Source organism: Oncorhynchus clarkii, chromosome 32 (assembly GCF_045791955.1).
Source record: "Oncorhynchus clarkii lewisi isolate Uvic-CL-2024 chromosome 32, UVic_Ocla_1.0, whole genome shotgun sequence".
Classification (NCBI taxonomy): domain Eukaryota; kingdom Metazoa; phylum Chordata; class Actinopteri; order Salmoniformes; family Salmonidae; genus Oncorhynchus; species Oncorhynchus clarkii.
Window position 1 is genome coordinate 28,298,027 of NC_092178.1, and position 18,745 is coordinate 28,316,771.

At 40.2% G+C, this 18,745-nt stretch overlaps 1 protein-coding gene across 2 annotated transcripts; it reads right to left on the bottom strand.

Annotated features, from left to right (window-relative positions):
- Nucleotides 1-755: 755 nt before the first annotated feature.
- On the bottom strand, nucleotides 756-16,293 carry LOC139391993 (hepatoma-derived growth factor-like). Of its 2 annotated transcripts, none has more exons than XM_071139609.1 (6): nucleotides 15,809-16,293; nucleotides 12,317-12,393; nucleotides 11,824-11,968; nucleotides 11,372-11,530; nucleotides 4,113-4,286; nucleotides 756-3,713 (listed from the first exon to the last, which is right to left on the bottom strand). In XM_071139609.1, the coding sequence occupies exons 1-6, from the start codon at nucleotides 15,893-15,895 to the stop codon at nucleotides 3,693-3,695; spliced, it is 663 nt and encodes a 220-aa protein (XP_070995710.1). In that variant the 5' UTR covers nucleotides 15,896-16,293; the 3' UTR covers nucleotides 756-3,692. The 2 variants fall into 2 exon arrangements, with proteins under 2 accessions (XP_070995710.1, XP_070995711.1); XM_071139610.1 differs by having other exon boundaries at nucleotides 14,485-16,283.
- Nucleotides 16,294-18,745: the final 2,452 nt, after the last annotated feature.

The window sequence follows — 18,745 nt, forward strand, 5'->3', positions numbered from 1 at the left end:
CTGATTGTCTGTACTGTAGGTGTGTATTACCTGGCATTCTCAGTAGCTGTACGGTTGCTGCCTGTACCCTTGCTCTTAGTATCAAAACAGATACACACATTTAAGAAAAGCCTACCCTTACCCTACAAAATAACATACCTACCATAAGCATCACTTTTCAAAAATACCTTTGGATGACAGATTGATAACCACAGGTCTTTGAGTGACATCAACCTTCATTTATTTTCTGTTAATTAGGGTACTAATATTACTCAAACACACGTTATTAAATCAACCAACAGGACTTGGCACTTCAATAACTATACCTTTTTCGATTTGTTTCCTCCCATGGTTGACCACCTTAAGTTGAAAATGTTACTGGAACGTTGCATTCAGAGAACAATGGTAGTAGGTAACATGTCATAATGCATGATGCCAGTTATTCCAGGGTGGAACGTTCTAAATGATCCACATGTTCTGAATGGATTTCTATAATAAGTTAGCAGAGGTCTTAAATCATACGGCTACGGAACACACGGCTAGCATTAATGGGATGTTTAAAATCGACTTGTGTGTTTGATCACCACCGATTATTGTAAACCATTAATAAATAAATATATTAATAAATATATATAACATTACACTACATACAGTTTCATGCCTCAATCCAAAAGTCATATCAAGGAATTACAATGTATTATGGCTAACATCTTGTGGCCAGAACAGGACACAACAGTTAACCATACATCATTGTGAAATAAAATGGCTCTCATAAATACACTGAAGAGTTCATTTATTAACCCATTGAAATAATTTATGATTTACCCATTCCCAGGATAAATAAGAAAATGCTTTGACAGGAATCTACAAACATATTTTCCACAAGTCAACAATGACACTGTCGGAGAGTAGACTCTTCAGTAAAAGATGCAGGTCTTCTCGTACCCCCCCTATCTTACATTTGGTGGCAGCTGTGGGATGAACGTTAATGTCCAGGTGAAACGATAAGAGGGGAAGGTGAACATTCTATAAGGAAAGGCACTCCTGGTGGGGTTGACATAAGTCCACATAATCACAGGCACATAGAAAGTTAAACATGACAAGCAGGTGGACTCATTTTGTAATCAACATGTTTATTGGTTTGAAATAAAATGGACTGGCGGCTAGCTACAATGGTAGAACTAAGCAAGAAGCGTGGCGGATTGACAATCAGTGAAAAAGATCCAAAGAAAGTAACTGGAATTGTACTCCCCTTACATTTTTGAGGGATTTTAAGTCCACTGTGAATTGCTGAGGATCTGGCTATGACCCACCAAAAATAGAATCCTTTTGACAGCATTAGGTTTTGAAAGTTGAAATGTAAAAGGGAAAAATAATGAAAAGGTCCAGAATCATGGAGCAGGTCAGTCAGCGTACAAAGTTGACTATGAATGAGTGACGGTCTAGCAGTTGAAAGGGAAGCCTGGTGTAAAGGTCTGGGCCATATTCAGTAAAGACTTAGAGCAGTTCTAAGGCCTGTTCCTGAAACGCCCCTGTGTGTCGTGGTTCAGTTAATTAATGACTTATGGAATTCTAAAAAGACCTGATGATTGAATGCATATAAGGATTTCACCAAACAAGGGCCACAAAATTGCAACAACAAATTAATGACATATCCAAAAATCATCCAATCATAAAACTGAAGACACGGGGCCCCCCACAAATCACAAAACATACATAAGGGAGGGACCAATAAATGTGACAAAAAAGGGCTCCCCCGAAAAAAAGAAAGAAATTCACATATTGCATTTCAAATAACAACACAAGGGTTATATTCTTACGACAACACAAAATAATAAAACATTTGGTTTAGCAGCCAAAATCAGAGGACAAGTCTCACTCTGTTTCAGTTCAAAAGGTTTGAAGGGCAAGTCACTCACACCAAAATATTAAGCTACACACAGTTACACATACTCTAAGTATGCCCCACAGTGGATAGTATAAGGGAAAAAGCAGAGCAACTTCAAATCAGAATTGTGACAATCATGTACCCAAAGACAGAGCTATTCTGCACAGTGTTGAAGTGTTCGGTTTTCACAGGTGCCCCAATATCAAAATAACCTGAACACCATCTTGTTGGCCACAAGGCTGATGTCCTTTTCACAACATTGTCACCAATAAAGCACCATAAGAGATGGATGACATGAGATTGTAAAATGTCTGGACCAATGAACAGTGCAGTTTCTATCAAGAAATTTAAATGTTTTTTCAAGAACCCTCATATTAAAATCTGAACCTTCCACTGCTTTTTTCCACTTTTCATTATTCCCTTTCTAAATCAGGTTTAACCTGGGATATCAGGTAGGTGAAATTAATTAGGTGCAATTAATAGAACTGAAAACCAGCAGTACTCCAGACCTCCAGGGTAGGAGTGAATGCCCCTTCCATAGAACATAGTCCCCTTCCTAGTCATCTTCCAGACCTGAAAGTATTGCGCTTCATCAAACATGTCACTGGTTAATACCAACATTGTCACAGAAATATTCAGGAATGTTTTTCTTGCTTTTAACAATGCACATTTCATTTTGGGGTAGTTTTTGAAATATAGATTTCCCTTCACTATTTACACGTTGGAGTAAGGGAGAGATGGGGGCAACTTCTGAACTTGAGCACCGCACACGACAAGAAAGGCTGTCATTCAAAACCCATACAGCGCTGTGACACGCAGAGCCAGAGCTCTGACGTCATTTATAGCATGTTACTGTAGAGCCACTGCGTTCCAATTTAGACTTATCAGTGCCCAAATCTGCCATTTTCAACCCATAAATGGGTTTGAGTGTAAAGGGGTTTGCAAAGTGGTTTTCGTTTCCTTGTGCTTCTGTAAATAGATGTGACATTCAATCAAAAAAGGGAATTCGGTGTCATTGAAGGCGCATTATTTGGTCACCTACCATGTACAGGTAACATGCAACATGTTATATAGCGTTAAAACGATAGTTGTCGCTAGAAAAACTTGCTAATGATCTAGGCAAAGTTAAATATCTTAAAAGTGCAACACACCATGAGTAAGAAAATACATTGCCTGTTTCAAAGTCAGGCCGAGGAAAGGGAAAGAAAAGCAAGTACAATTACTATTATGTATACACCTTAAAGCCAAGAACACATCGTTTTATAAAGCACAACGACATAGCAAAAAGCTATCAAGTCTAACACCAACGACCCTCATAACTAAAAACCTATTCAAAAACAGGATTTTTTATGTCAAATGGAAATTAATTATGAATGTAATGTTTACTAGATTTCCCCAAATGTGTTGTTTTTGTATTAATTTGCTTATGTTTAGATTCTTGTTAAAGAAACCATATGTGTACTCTCTAAACTGTAATGCATTTGACACCTAGCAGCCAGACATCATAATTGGACAAAAGAATAATAATTATACATCCGAAACACATTTCCTCTTGAGCCTTGAATTTCTCATCATTATTGGTTTGACTTGACAATTTCAATCCTGGGATATACAATATCCCCAACTGGCAAGTAAGTTTTTTTTTGCCTTTCAATATATATCTATCGATATATAGCAAGTACAATTTCTATATAGGTCTTAACACTTTCCAGTTACTTAAACAGCAGAAAACTAGCATTCAAAGATTAGCCAATTACTGTATGTTGACGCCCCAAATTCCACAGAGAAGAACCAAGGGTTCTTGGTCATCCTCGGAGGCTTGATGTTAAGCACTGTCCATCACAGGCTGAGAAGAAAGCACGGAGAAAATGTTACATCGCATCAGTAATTTAATTTTTTACAATTTTTATATAATGTTGGATATGAACCAAACACCACCAACTACTCAAAGTTAGGTGGATTAGGTGCGAGTTTCTCGAAAGCCTCGTTGCCAGTGCAGTAGTATATACAGTATCTATTGATGAACAATTCCGCGTAGAACAGCAAAGTGCTTCATTTGTTCAATTTCGTTAGTTCAAGCACAGAAGATTGTCAACAGAAATAACAGGCCACATTAGCTAGAAGGCTTTTGGGAAACTCACCCTGGACCAGGCCCTGATGTATGACCAAATTAATAGATCTCCTCTGAACAGGAGATCGATGTAAAACATATCTAACTCAACGGTCAAAAGACAGCTTCCCTCACCTTCTCTGATGTTAGTTGGCCCTCGGTCGGTGGTTTTGATTCACCCGGCGCAGAAGACAGCTCAGTGGGCTTATGCCCTGCCTTGTCATTAAGCTTCAGCTCAGTGTCAGACTTCTTACTATCCACCGTCGAGTCACCTTTGCCCTCTGTGTCCTTAGGTCGTTTAGGAGAGCTCTTCAGAGAGAGAGAAAGACGCATCACCCTTATTCAAGTGACATGTTTCCCCAAGTGGCAAGAAAAAGCATGTGAACCCTTTGGAAATATCTGGATTTCTGCATAAAATGGTCATAAAATTTGATCGGATCTTCATCTAGGTCACAACAATAGACAAACAGTCTGCTTAAACTAACAACACACAAACAATTATGTTTTCAAGTCTTTGTTAAACCCCCCGGGTAAACATTCACAGTGCAAGGTGGAAAAGTAAATGAAACCTTGGATTTAATAACTAGTTGACCCTCCTTTGGCAGCAATAACCTCAACCAAACCTTCTCTGTAGTGGAATTTTGGACCATTCCTCTTTACAAAACTGTTTCAGTTCAGCAATATTATTGGGATATCTGGTGTGAACTGCTCCCGAGGTCATGCCACAGCATCTCAGTCAAGTTGAGGTCAGGACTCTGACTGGGCCACTCCAGAAGGTGTATTTTCTTCTGTTGAAGCCATTCTGTTGTTGATTGACTTCTGTGTTTTGGGTCGTTGTCCTGTTGCATCACCCAACTTCTGTTGAACTTCACTTGGCGGACAGATAGCCTTACATTCTCCTGCAAAATGTCTTGATAAATTGAGAATTCATTTTTCCATCGAAGATAGCAAGCTGTCCAGGACCTGAGGCAGCAAAGCAGCTCCAAACCATGATGCTCTCTCCACCATACTTTACAGTTGGGAGGAGGTTTTGATGTTGGTGTGCTGTGCCTTTTTTCTCCACACAGTGTTGTGTGATCCCTCCAAACAACTCAACTGTAGTTTCATCTGTCGACAGAATATTTTGCCAGTAGCACTGTGGAACATCCAGGTGCACTTTTGCAAACTTCAGACGTGCAGCAATGTTTTTTTTTGGACAGAAGTGGCTTCTTCCGTGGTGTCCTCCCATGAACACCATTTTTGTTTAGTGTTTTATGCATCTGCGCTGTGCTCTTGCAGTAATCTTTGCAGGGCAGACACTCCTAGGTAGAGTAGCAGCAGTGCTGAACTTTTTCCATTTATAGACAATTTGTCTTACCATGGTCTGATGAACATCAAGGTTTTTAGAGATACTTTTGTAACCCTTTTCAGCTTTATGCAAGTCAACAATTCTTCATCTTAGGTCTTCTGAGATCTCTTTTGTTCGAGGCATAGTTCACATTAGGCAATGCTTCTTGTGAATAGCAAAATAATGTTGAGTGTTTTTTAAATGGCAAGGCAGCTCTAACCAACATCTCCAATCTCACCTCATTGATTGGACTCCAGGTTAGCTGACTCCAATTACCTTTTGGAGAAGTCATTAGCCAAGGGGTTCACATTCATTTTGTAGGTTGGGAAAAGTATGTTTAAATTATGTATTCAATGTAGACAAGAAAAATACAATAATTTGTGTGTTATTAGTTTAAGCACACCGTTTGTCTATTGTTGTAACGTCGATGAAGATCAGATAAAATTTTATGACCAATGTATGCAGAAATCCAGGTAATTCCAAAAGGTTCACATAGTTTGTCTTGCCACTCACTGTACATTATTGCTTATTTGTTCGTTTTTTTTTTTACTGTTTTAAATAAACAAAAAAACTTTAAAATGCCATGCAATGATAGTTTCATTATGACAAGCAAAGTGACCCACACCTGCCACTCGTCTATTGAATAGTCAGTAGTACTTTGTTAGAACACCTTGAAATACATTTCACAAGGGATTAGTTAATAGCTTATTCATCATTACTCCCACATTTGTTAATGTTAACAAGCTAGTTATTCACACATGTATGAACAACTTTAAAAAGTAATAATGATCCATATCATTTATAAGATGTTTAATAGTAGATTCATAAACCATTTACTAATCATTTATACTTTATAAAATGCTTTGAGTGAACAGTGTAATTTATCACAAAAATAACTTCATTGGTAGACATTCCAGCCGTATCCGATTCTACTTAAGGTCTCAAAATAGCCTAGAACATATCAATGGTAAAAGAATAAGCACACAACACAGGATGTTGAAGGAAATGTAAAGCATATTGTTTGTAAACGAAGAAGTGTTGTAACGCAAATGTTTTGCTAATGTCAACCTTGCAAACCCAAACTAATCATAAATCAGGGAGATGTAACCTACACATAACAGCTGGCCGGATCGGCCCGTTTTCCTCTAGTGGATTTTCATTCCTTCATTACAGCTGATATGTGACTGAAGAAGAAATGTTACATGTATGATTTGCAGGTGGAAATGTTACATGTATAACCTTTAAGCGCAGACTATTTTCACACTTTGGTTTTGGTATATCACTGGCAAGAAAAAGGTAATACCGTGGGGCAAAAAAGTATTTAGTCAGCCACCAATTGTGCAAGTTCTCCCACTTAAAAAGATGAGGCCTGTAATTTTCATCATAGGTACACTTCAACTATGACAGACAAAATGAGAAAAAAAATCCAGAAAATCACATTTTTAATTTATTTATTTGCAAATTATGGTGGAAAATAAGTATTTGGTCAATAACAAAAGTTTCTCAATACTTTGTTATATACCCTTTGTTGGCAATGACAGAGGTCAAACGTTTTCTGTAAGTCTTCACAAGGTTCTCACACACTGTTGCTGGTATTTTGGCCCATTCCTCCATGCAGATCTCCTCTAGAGCAGTGATGTTTTGGGGCTGTTGCTGGGCAACACGGACTTTCAACTCCCTCCAAATATTTTCTATGGGGTTGAGATCTGGAGACTGGCTAGGCCACTCCAGGACCTTGAAATGCTTCTTACGAAGCCACTCCTTCGTGTCATGTCATCATTGTCATGCTGAAAGACCCAGCCACGTTTCATCTTCAATGCCCTTGCTGATGGAAGGATGTTTTCACTCAAAATCTCACGATACATGGCCCCATTCATTCTTTCCTTTACACGGATCAGTCGTCCTGGTCCCTTTGCAGAAAAACAGCCCCAAAGCATGATGTTTCCACCCCCATGCTTCACAGTAGGTATGGTGTTCTTTGGATGCAACTCAGCATTCTTTGTCCTCCAAACACAACGAGTTGAGTTTTTACCAAAAAGTTATATTTTGGTTTCATCTGACCATATGACATTCTCCCAATCTTCTTCTGGATCATCCAAATGCTCTCTAGTAAACTTCAGACTGGCCTGGACATGTACTGGCTTAAGCAGGGGGACGCGTCTGGCACTGCAGGATTTGAGTCCCTTGCGGCGTAGTGTGTTACTGATGGTAGGCTTTGTTACTTTGGTCCCAGCTCTCTACAGGTCATTCACTAGGTCCCCCCGTGTGGTTCTGGGATTTTTGCTCACCGTTCTTGTGATCATTTTGACCACATGGGGTGAGATCTTGCGTGGAGCCCCAGATCGAGGGAGCTTATCAGTGGTCTTGTATGTCTTCCATTTCCTAATAATTTCTCCCACAGTTGATTTATTCAAACCAAACTGCTTACCTATTGCAGATTCAGTCTTCCCAGCCTGGTGCAGGTCTACAATTTTGTTTCTGGTGTCCTTTGACAGCTCTTTGGTCTTGGCCATAGTGGAGTTTGGAGTGTGACTGTTTGAGGTTGTGGACAGGTGTCTTTTATACGGATAACGAGTGGAGGACAGAGGTGCCTCTTAAAGAAGACGTTACAGATCTGTGAGAGCCAGAAATCTTGCTTGTTTGTAGGTGACCAAATACTTATTTTCCACCATCATTTGCAAATAAATTCATAAAGAAATCCTACAATGTGATTTTCTGGATTTTTTTTCTAATTTTGTCTGTCATAGTTAAAGTGTACCTATGATGAAAATTACAGGCCTCTCATCTTTTTAAGTGGGAGAACTTGCACAATTGGTGGCTGACTAAATACTTTTTTGCCCCACTGTAATTCCGTTTTCGGACGAAAATGTTACTTGACCAGCATAGAGTGCGTCTGAAGTTACACATCACACTATTACAACAGTGTGACTGTTTGAATGAAATTATAAATAGATTCCCTTAAACATCCTCTGTAGTGTGTGATTGTTTAACCAATGATATGTTCAAGGCCATTCTAGGATAAAATATGCACTACATATTCTGCTGTTCTTTCCACCACGTTTCACAATGCTCCTCACCTCCACTTCGTTCAAAAAAGAAACAGATTCCCTTACTGCAGATTCAGTCTAAGGAGCATCAGGTACTGCTGAATGGTATACCAATGGCATGTACATTATTTTATGAGAATGTGCACTGTTCACTCAAGACATTATGAATAATTATTACATACTTAAAAGGTTGTTTATAAATGTGAGAATAACTAGCTTACTAACATTTACACATGTGGGAGTAATTATTAATTAATTATGAATAAACTATTTACTTATCGTTATTATAAAAGTGCTGCAGAATATTCCTGTGGAACATGTAACTCCGTTTAAAGCAGAAAATGGTAACGTCACATTGCCTGTGAGGCAGTTCTTCTGCGATACCGGCCATCAATGTTTCCAAACATTTTTTGGGCACTGAGCAAATTTCAGGTCTTTATGAGCAGAATCTTGAACACTGTGAGCATTCTGTGCAACTTACAGCACGCTTTTACTGTGAACACTGAGGCTGTGCCCACTTTCAGTTACAGTTTTAGAAAATGTCCAAGTAGACAACTGAAGCTATTTGGAGCCTATTAGGACATTCACAGTTGCCTATCAACAAAAACAATGGATCAAATGCATTGCATAACATTTTCAGATGAAAATAGCTATTGATTGAGGCCTGTATTCCATGAGACTTTTTAAAAACATTATGCAGGGCTTAACATTAACCTTAGGTTTTTATTTGTCTGAAAGCTCAAGTCACTTATCAGAAAACAGAAAAACTTGTCTGTAAACAGTGAACACCATGGGCAAAATATGTGACTGGAAATTGTGTTCTATTGTGACGAATGAAGGAAGAAACTACTTTACAAAATAAAAGTATCATTATTGGTACCATACAGAGAATTGTAAAAAATATTGTCTTCTTTGTATATTCAAGCCCGTCTCATAATTCACTACTGCCCATTTGAGACAAAAACAAAGGTCTTAACCTGACGTGCTTTTGAAAGATGGCAAGAAATGCGTTGCGGCGGTCTAAGGCACTGTATCTCAGTGCAAGAGGCGTCACTACAGTCCCTGGTTCAATTCCAGGCTGTATCACATCCGGCTGTGATTGGGAGTACCATAGGGCAGCGCACAATTGGCCTAGCGTCGTCTGGGGTTGGCCGTCATTGTAAATAAGAATTTGTACCGACTTGCCTAGTTAAATAAAGGTTAACAAATGAACAGCGTTTGTATTAGCTATTACCTGCCTAATAACTTGCTAACTATTAAAGAATATGAAAACATTTTCACACATGGCACTGCTCTTTGATCTCAAAAGCGCTTCTATTCCAACAGTGGGTGATTCCTGATGGGCTGGCCCCAGGTGGTAAGTGTATGCAACAACACATCTGCCACGCTGATCTTCAACACGGGGGCCCATCAGGGGTGCATGCTTAGTCCCCTCCTGTACTCCCTATTCACCCACGACTGCTGTGCCAAGCACGACTCCAACACCATCATTAAGTTTGCTGACGACAACAGTGGTAGGCCTGCCTGACCACTAACAACGATGAGTCAGCCTATAAGGAGGAGGTCAGAGACCGGCAGTGTGGTGCCAGGAGAACAACCTCTGCCTCAACGTAATCAAGACAAAGGAGCTGATCGTGGACTACAGGAAAAGGAGGGCCGAACACACCCCCATTCACATCGACAGGACTGTAGTGGAGAGGGTCAAGAGTTTCAAGTTCCTTGGCGTCCATATCACCAACAAACTATTATGGTCCAAACACACCAAGACAGTCGTGAAGAGGGCACGACAACACCTTTTCCCCTTCAGGAGACTGAAAAGATTTGTCATGGGCCCAGAGATCCTCAAAAATTTCTACAGCTGCACCCTTGAGAGCATGCTGACCGGTTGCATCACTGCCTGGTATGGCAACTGCTCGGCATCTGACCATAAGACGCTACAGAGGGTAGTGCGTACGGCCCAGTACATCACTGGGGCCAAGCTTCCTGCCATCCAGGACCTATACACTAGGCAGTATCAGAGGAAAGACCAAAAAATGGTCAAAGACTCCAGTCATCCAAGTCATAGACTGTTCTCTCCGCTACCGCACGGCAAGCGGTACCGGAGCGCCAAGTCTAGGTCCGAAAGGCAACTTAACAGCTTCTACCCCCAAGCCATAAGACTGCTGAACAATTAATCAAAATGGCCACCTGGACTGTTTACATCGACACCCCTTGCCCCTTTGTTTTTACACTGATGCTACTCGTGGTTTATTATCTATGCAGTCACTTTACCCCTACTTACATGTACAAATTACACCGACTAACCTGTACCCTTGCACATGGACTCAGTACCGGTACCAGATGTATATAGCTTCTGTTAATTTATTGTGTTACTTTTTATTTTTTAATTAAATTACTTTAAGCTTATAAGGTAAATGTTTTCTTTATTATATTTCTTGAACTGCACTGTTGGTTAAGGACTCGTAAGTAAGCATTTTACGGTAAGGTCTACTACACCTGTTGTATTCGGCGTATGTGACAAATACAATTTGTAATACAAATTTTGAAACTGCTTGTGCCGGCCAATGCAATAGAATTCTATTCTGATGCGCTCTGCCTATGACAAAATCACTGACAATCTTGCCAAGTTGGGTTTGATGCATTGAAAAAGAATGATATGTTCATTTGATCATAATTCCCACACTACTGTAGAAGGAAACGTTGATCCGTTTCAGGAAAGAATGTAAACTAACGGGGCAACTAAAGGTCAGTAAAGTTACATTTCATGCAACAGGATCTCTGCGCAGGCTGGCATTTCTTCTCCACTGCAGACCTGAAGGAGCTGCGCAGCTTAGAGGGAACATTGTCATAAATTACTACCTACAATAGTGGCTATATAGCCAATTGACTTCTTAGTAAATGCTCAGCCGTTTGAATGCCCAATCAATTGAAATTGGCAAAATATAAACAAATACAGTAGCGATATAGGGTATGGTTTTACTTGTTAAGACTGACTAGACATGTGAATGTTTGACACTTACCTCGCTGGAACCCCCAGCTTTCCTCTTGGCCACTCCCTTGTCATTCTTCTCATCGATGACGAGGGTCCCTTCGTCCTCGTCACTGCTTCCTTCTACATCCCCCTTTTGTGCCCCTCCTGCCTCCACCGCCCCCTCTGCTGGAGTCTCCTTCTTTGCTGGCTGGGGGAGAAAGAACAGAATTAAGGATGGGAAACGTGGTGAACTACTCTCAATGCACACCTGTATTTGCTGAGGTTGAGTATAGGTAAATGTGTATTTGGGACTACTTCATCATCAATGATGAAAAGTACTAGGGTTTTTGTGTTCCCAGAATAGCAAAGAAAAACATTGGGAGGTGTGCGTCTTAATATCTGCTAAAATCATATACCATCATGTGTCACACAGGAACAAAGGCTCAAGCATGTCAGCAGGCACACAAACAGACACGTCCCTTTCCATCTCTAAGCACACACCTCATAGCCTGCGGGTTCGTGTATCACTGTAGGGTTGTTCTCAATTTCCCAGAGACCCTCGCTGAAGCCTTTCCTCTTGGTGGGCTTGCCAAACTTCTCCTTGCCCTCCTCATAAGGGAACAGGTCCTTGGGACCCAGGAATGCCCTGAGAGGGTGAAGGTTATAAAGTTCAAAGGTTGACGCATGCAACCACCTACAGAGCTTCAAAATACTGTTCTATGGAACTACCAGGTAAACGACTAATGTGTCATTCCAAATGAACCACCCAGTGCACTCATGGAGATCTGGAGAGAATTTGATAGGTGTAAGGAACGATATGGTGGTAGCTTCAACTTGTTCTCCGATAGGTATAAGTAATACGGAGAAAATACAGACTAGCCTATTAAAGCCTCTCATATCGCGACTATTGTATAGAAGGTAAGGGCTAGGGATTCATTTGGAATTAGGCAAGACTATGTGATAGGATTCATTGCATCAAAAATGATTTACTTACGTCTCATGTGTCCCAAAGAAGAACACTTGGTACTTGTTGGAGGGGGACTTGACCACTCCTTCGGGTAACTCGTTAATCTGCGGAAGAAGGAAACAATGAGTGTAATTGTTAGGGAGGGCTTCAAACTAAATAACTAGGGGCAAAAGTGCAAAGATGGTGATTTATGAATTTCAGGAGCTACCGCAAAAAATACAAAAAAATATTTTGTTTGGCTACTGAAACAAAGAAAAAGGCAGACCAGCGTAAACTAAAAAGGCCAGAGCTGCTTTAAGAATTAGGTAATTAAAAAATGTACTTCATACACTCACTTGAGAGGCCAGGTTTCAAGTGCTTTAATGACTGACACACACACACACACACTTTCATTTTCTCAGTCAAATATACACACATAGCGTAAATGACTGACATTCAGAGTTCTGTCAAAATGGTGTCTCTCCCCCCAAGGCAAATATTGGGCACTGGACACAGTGGCAAATCAATGAGTCTCTTCACCGACCCCCTTCACCCAATTTGAGCTGAACAACAAAACAGATAGCCCTGTGTGTATATGTATGACATAGTTTAGGGAATAGTAAATAATTGTTGTTTTGTGTCCTGTGAATGTATTATGAATGTGAATGGGATCATGCACAAATGTATTGATAACCCAACGCTTGTTTGTGTAGTGAGTGTATACTTTTCTGAGGGCTCATTTGACACATTCTTTGGTGTAGTTGAACACAGAAATAGAATTCCAAATTCTAAGAATTAACATTTCAGAAGTAGGCCTAACTAATTTAGGCCTACTTCTGAACTGTTAATTCTTAGAATTTGGAATTCTATTTCTGTGTTCAACTACACCAAATAATTATCTCTAATTACATTACAATTACATGCGATGTATCCACAGGCACACTCAAGATACATTTCTTATGAGCACATGATACAATAGCCCTGTTGTAATTTAAGGAGGAAAAGAGATGACGCCATTATGTCAAACATGTAGGGACAAATATGTCTATTAAGCAAACCAGATCACACTTTTTTATTTATTTTCACAAATAGCCAGGGAAACACTCCAACATAATTTACAAACGAAGCAGATCAGAGGCATTAGGGACGACCATGGATGTTCTCTTGATAGTGTGTGAATTGGACCATTTTCCTGTACTTCTAAGCATGTAACGAGTACTTTTGGGTGTCAGGGAAAATGTATGGAGTGAAAAGTACAGTGGCGCAGTGTCTAAGGTAATGCATCTCAGTGCAAGAGTGTGCAAAACTGTCAGCAAGGCAGCGAGTGGCTACTTTGAAGAATCTAAAATATCAAATATATTTTGATTTGTTTAACACTTTGGTCACTACATGATTCCATGTGTTATTCTACAATGTAGAAAAATAGTCCAAATAAAGAAAAACCGTTGAATGAGGTGTGTCCAAACTTGAGGTACTGTCTGTGTGTGTGAGATATATATATATACAAATTTTAAAAATAAACAAATGGCAATTCTTAATGAAAATACATGACCTACTTTCCACTAATTTGCAAAAACACCCGTACACCATTTACATTACCTTACAATAGGCTCATGCATTGCTGCCAGACAATCAAATGCCAACCGCTGCCACCAAATACCATTATATATATATATATATATATATATATACACACACAAAAGTATGTGGATAACACTTCAAATTAGTGTATTCAGCCACACCCGTTCGCGACAGGTGTATAAAATTGATTACACAGTCATGCAATCTCCATAGACGAACATTGGGCTTACTGAAAAGCTCAGTGACTTTCAACATGGCACCGTCATAGGATGCCACTTTTCCAACAAGTCAGTTCGTCAAATTCCTGCCCTGCTTGACCTGCCTGTCAACTGTAAGTGGTGTTCTTGTTTAGTGGAAGGGTCTAGGAGCAACAATGGCTCAGCCACGAAGTGGTAGGCCACACAAGCTGACAGAATGGGACCGGCGAGTGCAGAAGCGTGTAGCACGTATAACTAGTCTGTCCTCGGTTGCAACACTCACTACAGAGTTCCAAACAGCCTCTGGAAGCAACGTCAGCACAAGAACTGTTCGTCAGGAGCTTCATGAAAACGGGTTTCCATGGCCGAGCAGCCGCACACAAGCCAAAGATCAACATGCACAATGCCGAGCGTTTGCTGGATTGGTGTAAAGCTCACCGCCATTGGACTCTGGAAACACTTTTTCTGGAGTGATGAATCACGCTTCACCATCTGGCAGTCCGACAGACAAATCTGGGTTTGGCTGTTGCCAGGAGAAAGCTACCTTCCCCAATGCATAGTACCAACTGTAAAATTTGGTGGAGGAGGAATAATGGTCTGGGGGTGTTTTGCATGATTCGGCTAGGCCTTTTAGTTCCAGTGAAGGGAAATCTTAATGCTACAGCATACAATGATATTCTAGACGATTCTGTGCTTCCAACTTCGTGGCAACAGTTTGGCATTCTGTATTTTATTAGGATCCCCATTAGCTGTTGCGAAAGCATGAAAACACAGAACATGAATAGACAAGAACAGAACAGTTTGGGGAAGACCCTTTCCTGTTTCAGCATGACAATACCCCTGTGCACAAATAGAGGTCCATGCAGAAATGGTTTGTCGATGATCGGTGTGGAAGAACTTGGCTGACCTGCAGAGCCCTGACCTAACCCCCATCAAACACCTTTGGGATTCATTTGAACGCTGACTGCGAGCCAGGTTTAATCACCAAACATCAGTGCCCGACCTCACTAATGCTCTTGTGGCTGAATGGAAGCAAGTCCCCAAAGCAATGTTCCAACATCTAGTGGAAAGACTACCCAGAAGAGTGTAGGCTGCTATAGCAGCAAAGGGCGGGACCAACTTCATATTAATGCCCATGATTTAACAATGTTCGACGGGCAGGTGTCCACATACTTTTGGTAATGTGTATTATCCATTCGGAATTCCCACACCAGCAAACTCCGTAACAATGTTTCAAAGTATCCATTTCGCGTCTCGACTAGTAGCAACTTTGTATCACAATCACATTTAAAATAATACTGGTTGGACTTGGAATAGTCTAACATCTTAGAAGTCGAGGGGTAACTGACATTAAATGTACTCCAGCCTATTTGTTACAAGTTGAATATATGATATGTTTGTTTACTTGAAGCCAGGATCTATCGGACAGCCTATACTAGGCCTCGTATCAATGATTAAATTAAACAGCATCTCTGCGAAATGAATAGTACTCAGGACGGCATTTGCTAGGTCAATGTAAAAGTCTGTTTACTGCTACAATTTAGATTTCCCAAAATGAAACACCAAATGTACAACAACAAAAAACATGTCACTAGCCTATTTCACAGCGCGTAGTCATACGCAAATAAACTTTGCAAAGACCAGGGGTAGGCCTCAATGAACTGATCTAGCAGATAGGCCCATATACATGTGGGATAGAAACAAGAAGACGTAGGCCTACTATTAGCGTTTGGTTAAGAAGTAAAAGTCTGAAGTTGCTTACCCTCGCGGGCCAATGTGGATAACCCTTCATTTTCGCAAACACGAGATCCCCAGGCTTATATTCTTTTTGCCTATTCGACCTCGGCATGGCTTCTCAGTGGATGAATAAGATTTTTTTTTAAATATATATATATATAGAAATGGACAATGTCGGTTTACTGTTGCAAGAACAACGAAATATAGCAACCTAGAGGATTGCACTTGTTAGGTTAGGAGCTCCAACTTTCGGTTGCTTTAGGTTTTCGCGTCAAAATTCAGCCACGCGTAGAAAATTGGAAAGTGGACGCAATCGAATTGGTAACTTTGCGCGGTCTAGTGCTTTGCAGAGTGTGGTTACAAGCTGCACCTATCAATTGTAATTTTCGTATGTTTTATAAAAAATCCCGTTATTCCTGCCGTCCTAATCCTCTGTATATAGAGACTTGTTTTTGTTTGAAATTGGAACCGCTTCCCTCTTCCGAGCAGACTCATTATCTGAAATTGACTAGTATGGGCTAGGCTTGAAACCGAGGTTGCAAAGATATTGGAATTCTGCAAGATTACATAACCTCCAAGGATTTTAAGCAAAATAAACCTACCAAAACACCAACAAAATCCTTATTTTGTATTTGATTTGCTTTACCTCAGATTAAAATTGTCCATAATATTCTACTGATACAATATCATTGATGTATCTGAATAGCCTATCTAGGGAGATCCAATTCAATTTTCTCCACTATTGTGTCAATCCAAAAAGGGTACTGTATTGGCTTTATTTTCTTTCACACCTTCCTTTGTAGCATGGTTCCAGAAACCATATGGTGAATGAATGTGTAACCCCACAATTCAGCTTGGTGCAGCTCTGCTGGCTAGTAGTGTGAAAAGGGTTGGGTAGTACACAAGTTTCAAACTGACAATTAACTCTGAAATGTCCAACTGAACTTTTTTTATTTTAAATGTAACCTTTATTTAACTAGGCAAGTCAGTTAAGAACAAATTCTTATTTACAATGACCTGCCTACCTGGGAACTGTTGTTCAGGGGCAGAACAACAGATGTTGACCTTGTCAGCTCAGGGATTTGACCCAGCAACCTTTCGGTTACTGGCCCAACACTCTAACCACTAGGTTACCTGCCGCCCCAATGTTATGTCCCAGGGTTGCTCCTGGTATTTTCAATTTAAGACAAAGTGTGGGAATATTGAAAACTCCAAAGAACCTGTACAAATCTGTGTAAAAATGATTGACATTATTGGATATACCAAGTAAATGTAGTTTTAGCAGTACTTTCACAGGGTTCATTAGTGAGCACTGTCCAGGAGAATTGCTGAATTTCCGTCAAGGGTGGAAGAAATTTGATCTTGTAACAACATATTTTTATGCCCTTAGGGAAGACACACCACAAACACCCTTACATCAGAACAGTCATATGAGAGCACTTGACAAGGAGTCCTACCCCCATTGCAACTGGGGTAGTACATCTTGGAACTTAACAGAATCTTTGTAACTATGCCTCTTTTAAGACATTATGCATCGAATAAAGATAGACTCTATTTGGAATACCTTGGAGCAGTGAGACTCATCACTCTTTACATTCACCAGAACACAAAAGCGGTGTGACCATCAGTCGGCTGAAAGAGTCCAGTCTTCCTGTGAGATATTAGTAAAAATCCAAGACCAACCAAAATATGTCCAACTAAACCAAACCCGTTGGATGTGATGCCAGACTAACCATAGTGCCTTAGTCTCACCTATACACTTTTGACACTTCATTGTATAGCATCTCAAGTATCTTGTTTGACAGGTTCTGAGCAGCACAGACAAAGGTTGCAGAAAAACCTGTCAGCAGGTTTGGGTCCATCCACACTTATGCCTAAGGATAGCTTCCTGGGTATTCCAAACAAGGCATCTGCAGCTACAATTTGAGTCCCATTTGCCTAAAATAAATTACTCCCACCTGTCAAATCCATATGGTTGTATACTTGCTGTATACCCGAGGACATAGAGAGGTTCTGCTGACATCTGAGGAGGCTGGTGGAATCCAACTACTAGTTTTGAGTACATGCCCAGTGGGAAAAACTTGGTTGAAAGGACGTCAGTATGACGTCGTTTTATGACATCTTATTTTGGTGTCAAACTGGTTGAAAAATGATGTTTTTTAAACCCACCAGAAAATAACGTATTTTTCTGACCACCATATGACCAGTTGGTCATAATTGTGACTATCTGACCAGCTGGTCATAATTCTGACCACTATAATATGTGATATATTATGTAGCCTACTGGTCATAGTTAAGACCGCATCATAGACCCCATTATTACCTAAGCTGCTAGTCGGAAGTCCTTGTATGACTCATTTGTGAAGTTCCTGTAAGATCGAATTTCTCCTCCAAATAAAGTACAGGAAATGAAAACCACAAATGTTGTTGTTGGGTATTCATGGATCAGTATTTCAACCCAAACACGGTGTGCTGAGTAAAGACAGTAAAAGTTGCTAAAATACACTCACTTTGGATCAACATGATAGCAACATTAGATTTGTAAAAAAGAAAAAAGAAATAAACAAAAAAAACTAGCAATCCCATGTGGCAGTCTGTGAATGAACTGTCCTGTCTAAGAGAAACACAGCATTGCATTCGCACTTCATTTAGCAATATCTGTTATGATTATGCAGAATAGTGCAGAAAAGCTAGAATGATCAGCTGCTGATGAACAGGTGCTCTAAGGTCAATTGAAAGCTCATTGGATACAGTACATACCTCGCACAATTCCAAATGAAGAACAATGTTTCTACCATTGCGAAACCTAAGGATGCCAGTGCCACAGTCTCTACAACACCAGATCTCACCGCCTCCCTCCTGTGACACTCCACAACTGACACAGCATGCTGTGTCTAGTGGAGTTGAAGCTCAACAGCTGGGATGTGAAGCAGCAACTCCTGCAGGGTCCTCCAGTGTCCTC

Bases quoted from the DNA above. Each gene is read 5' to 3' on its own strand.
- LOC139391993 (XM_071139609.1), bottom strand. From the start codon at position 15,895: ATGCCGAGGTCGAATAGGCAAAAAGAATATAAGCCTGGGGATCTCGTG. The intron at 12,394-15,808 runs GTAAGCAACTTC...CTTCTTCCGCAG, and splicing joins ATCCACATTGGCCCGCGAGG to ATTAACGAGTTACCCGAAGG. The intron at 11,531-11,823 runs GTGTGTGCTTAG...TTTCTCCCCCAG, and splicing joins ACGAACCCGCAGGCTATGAG to CCAGCAAAGAAGGAGACTCC.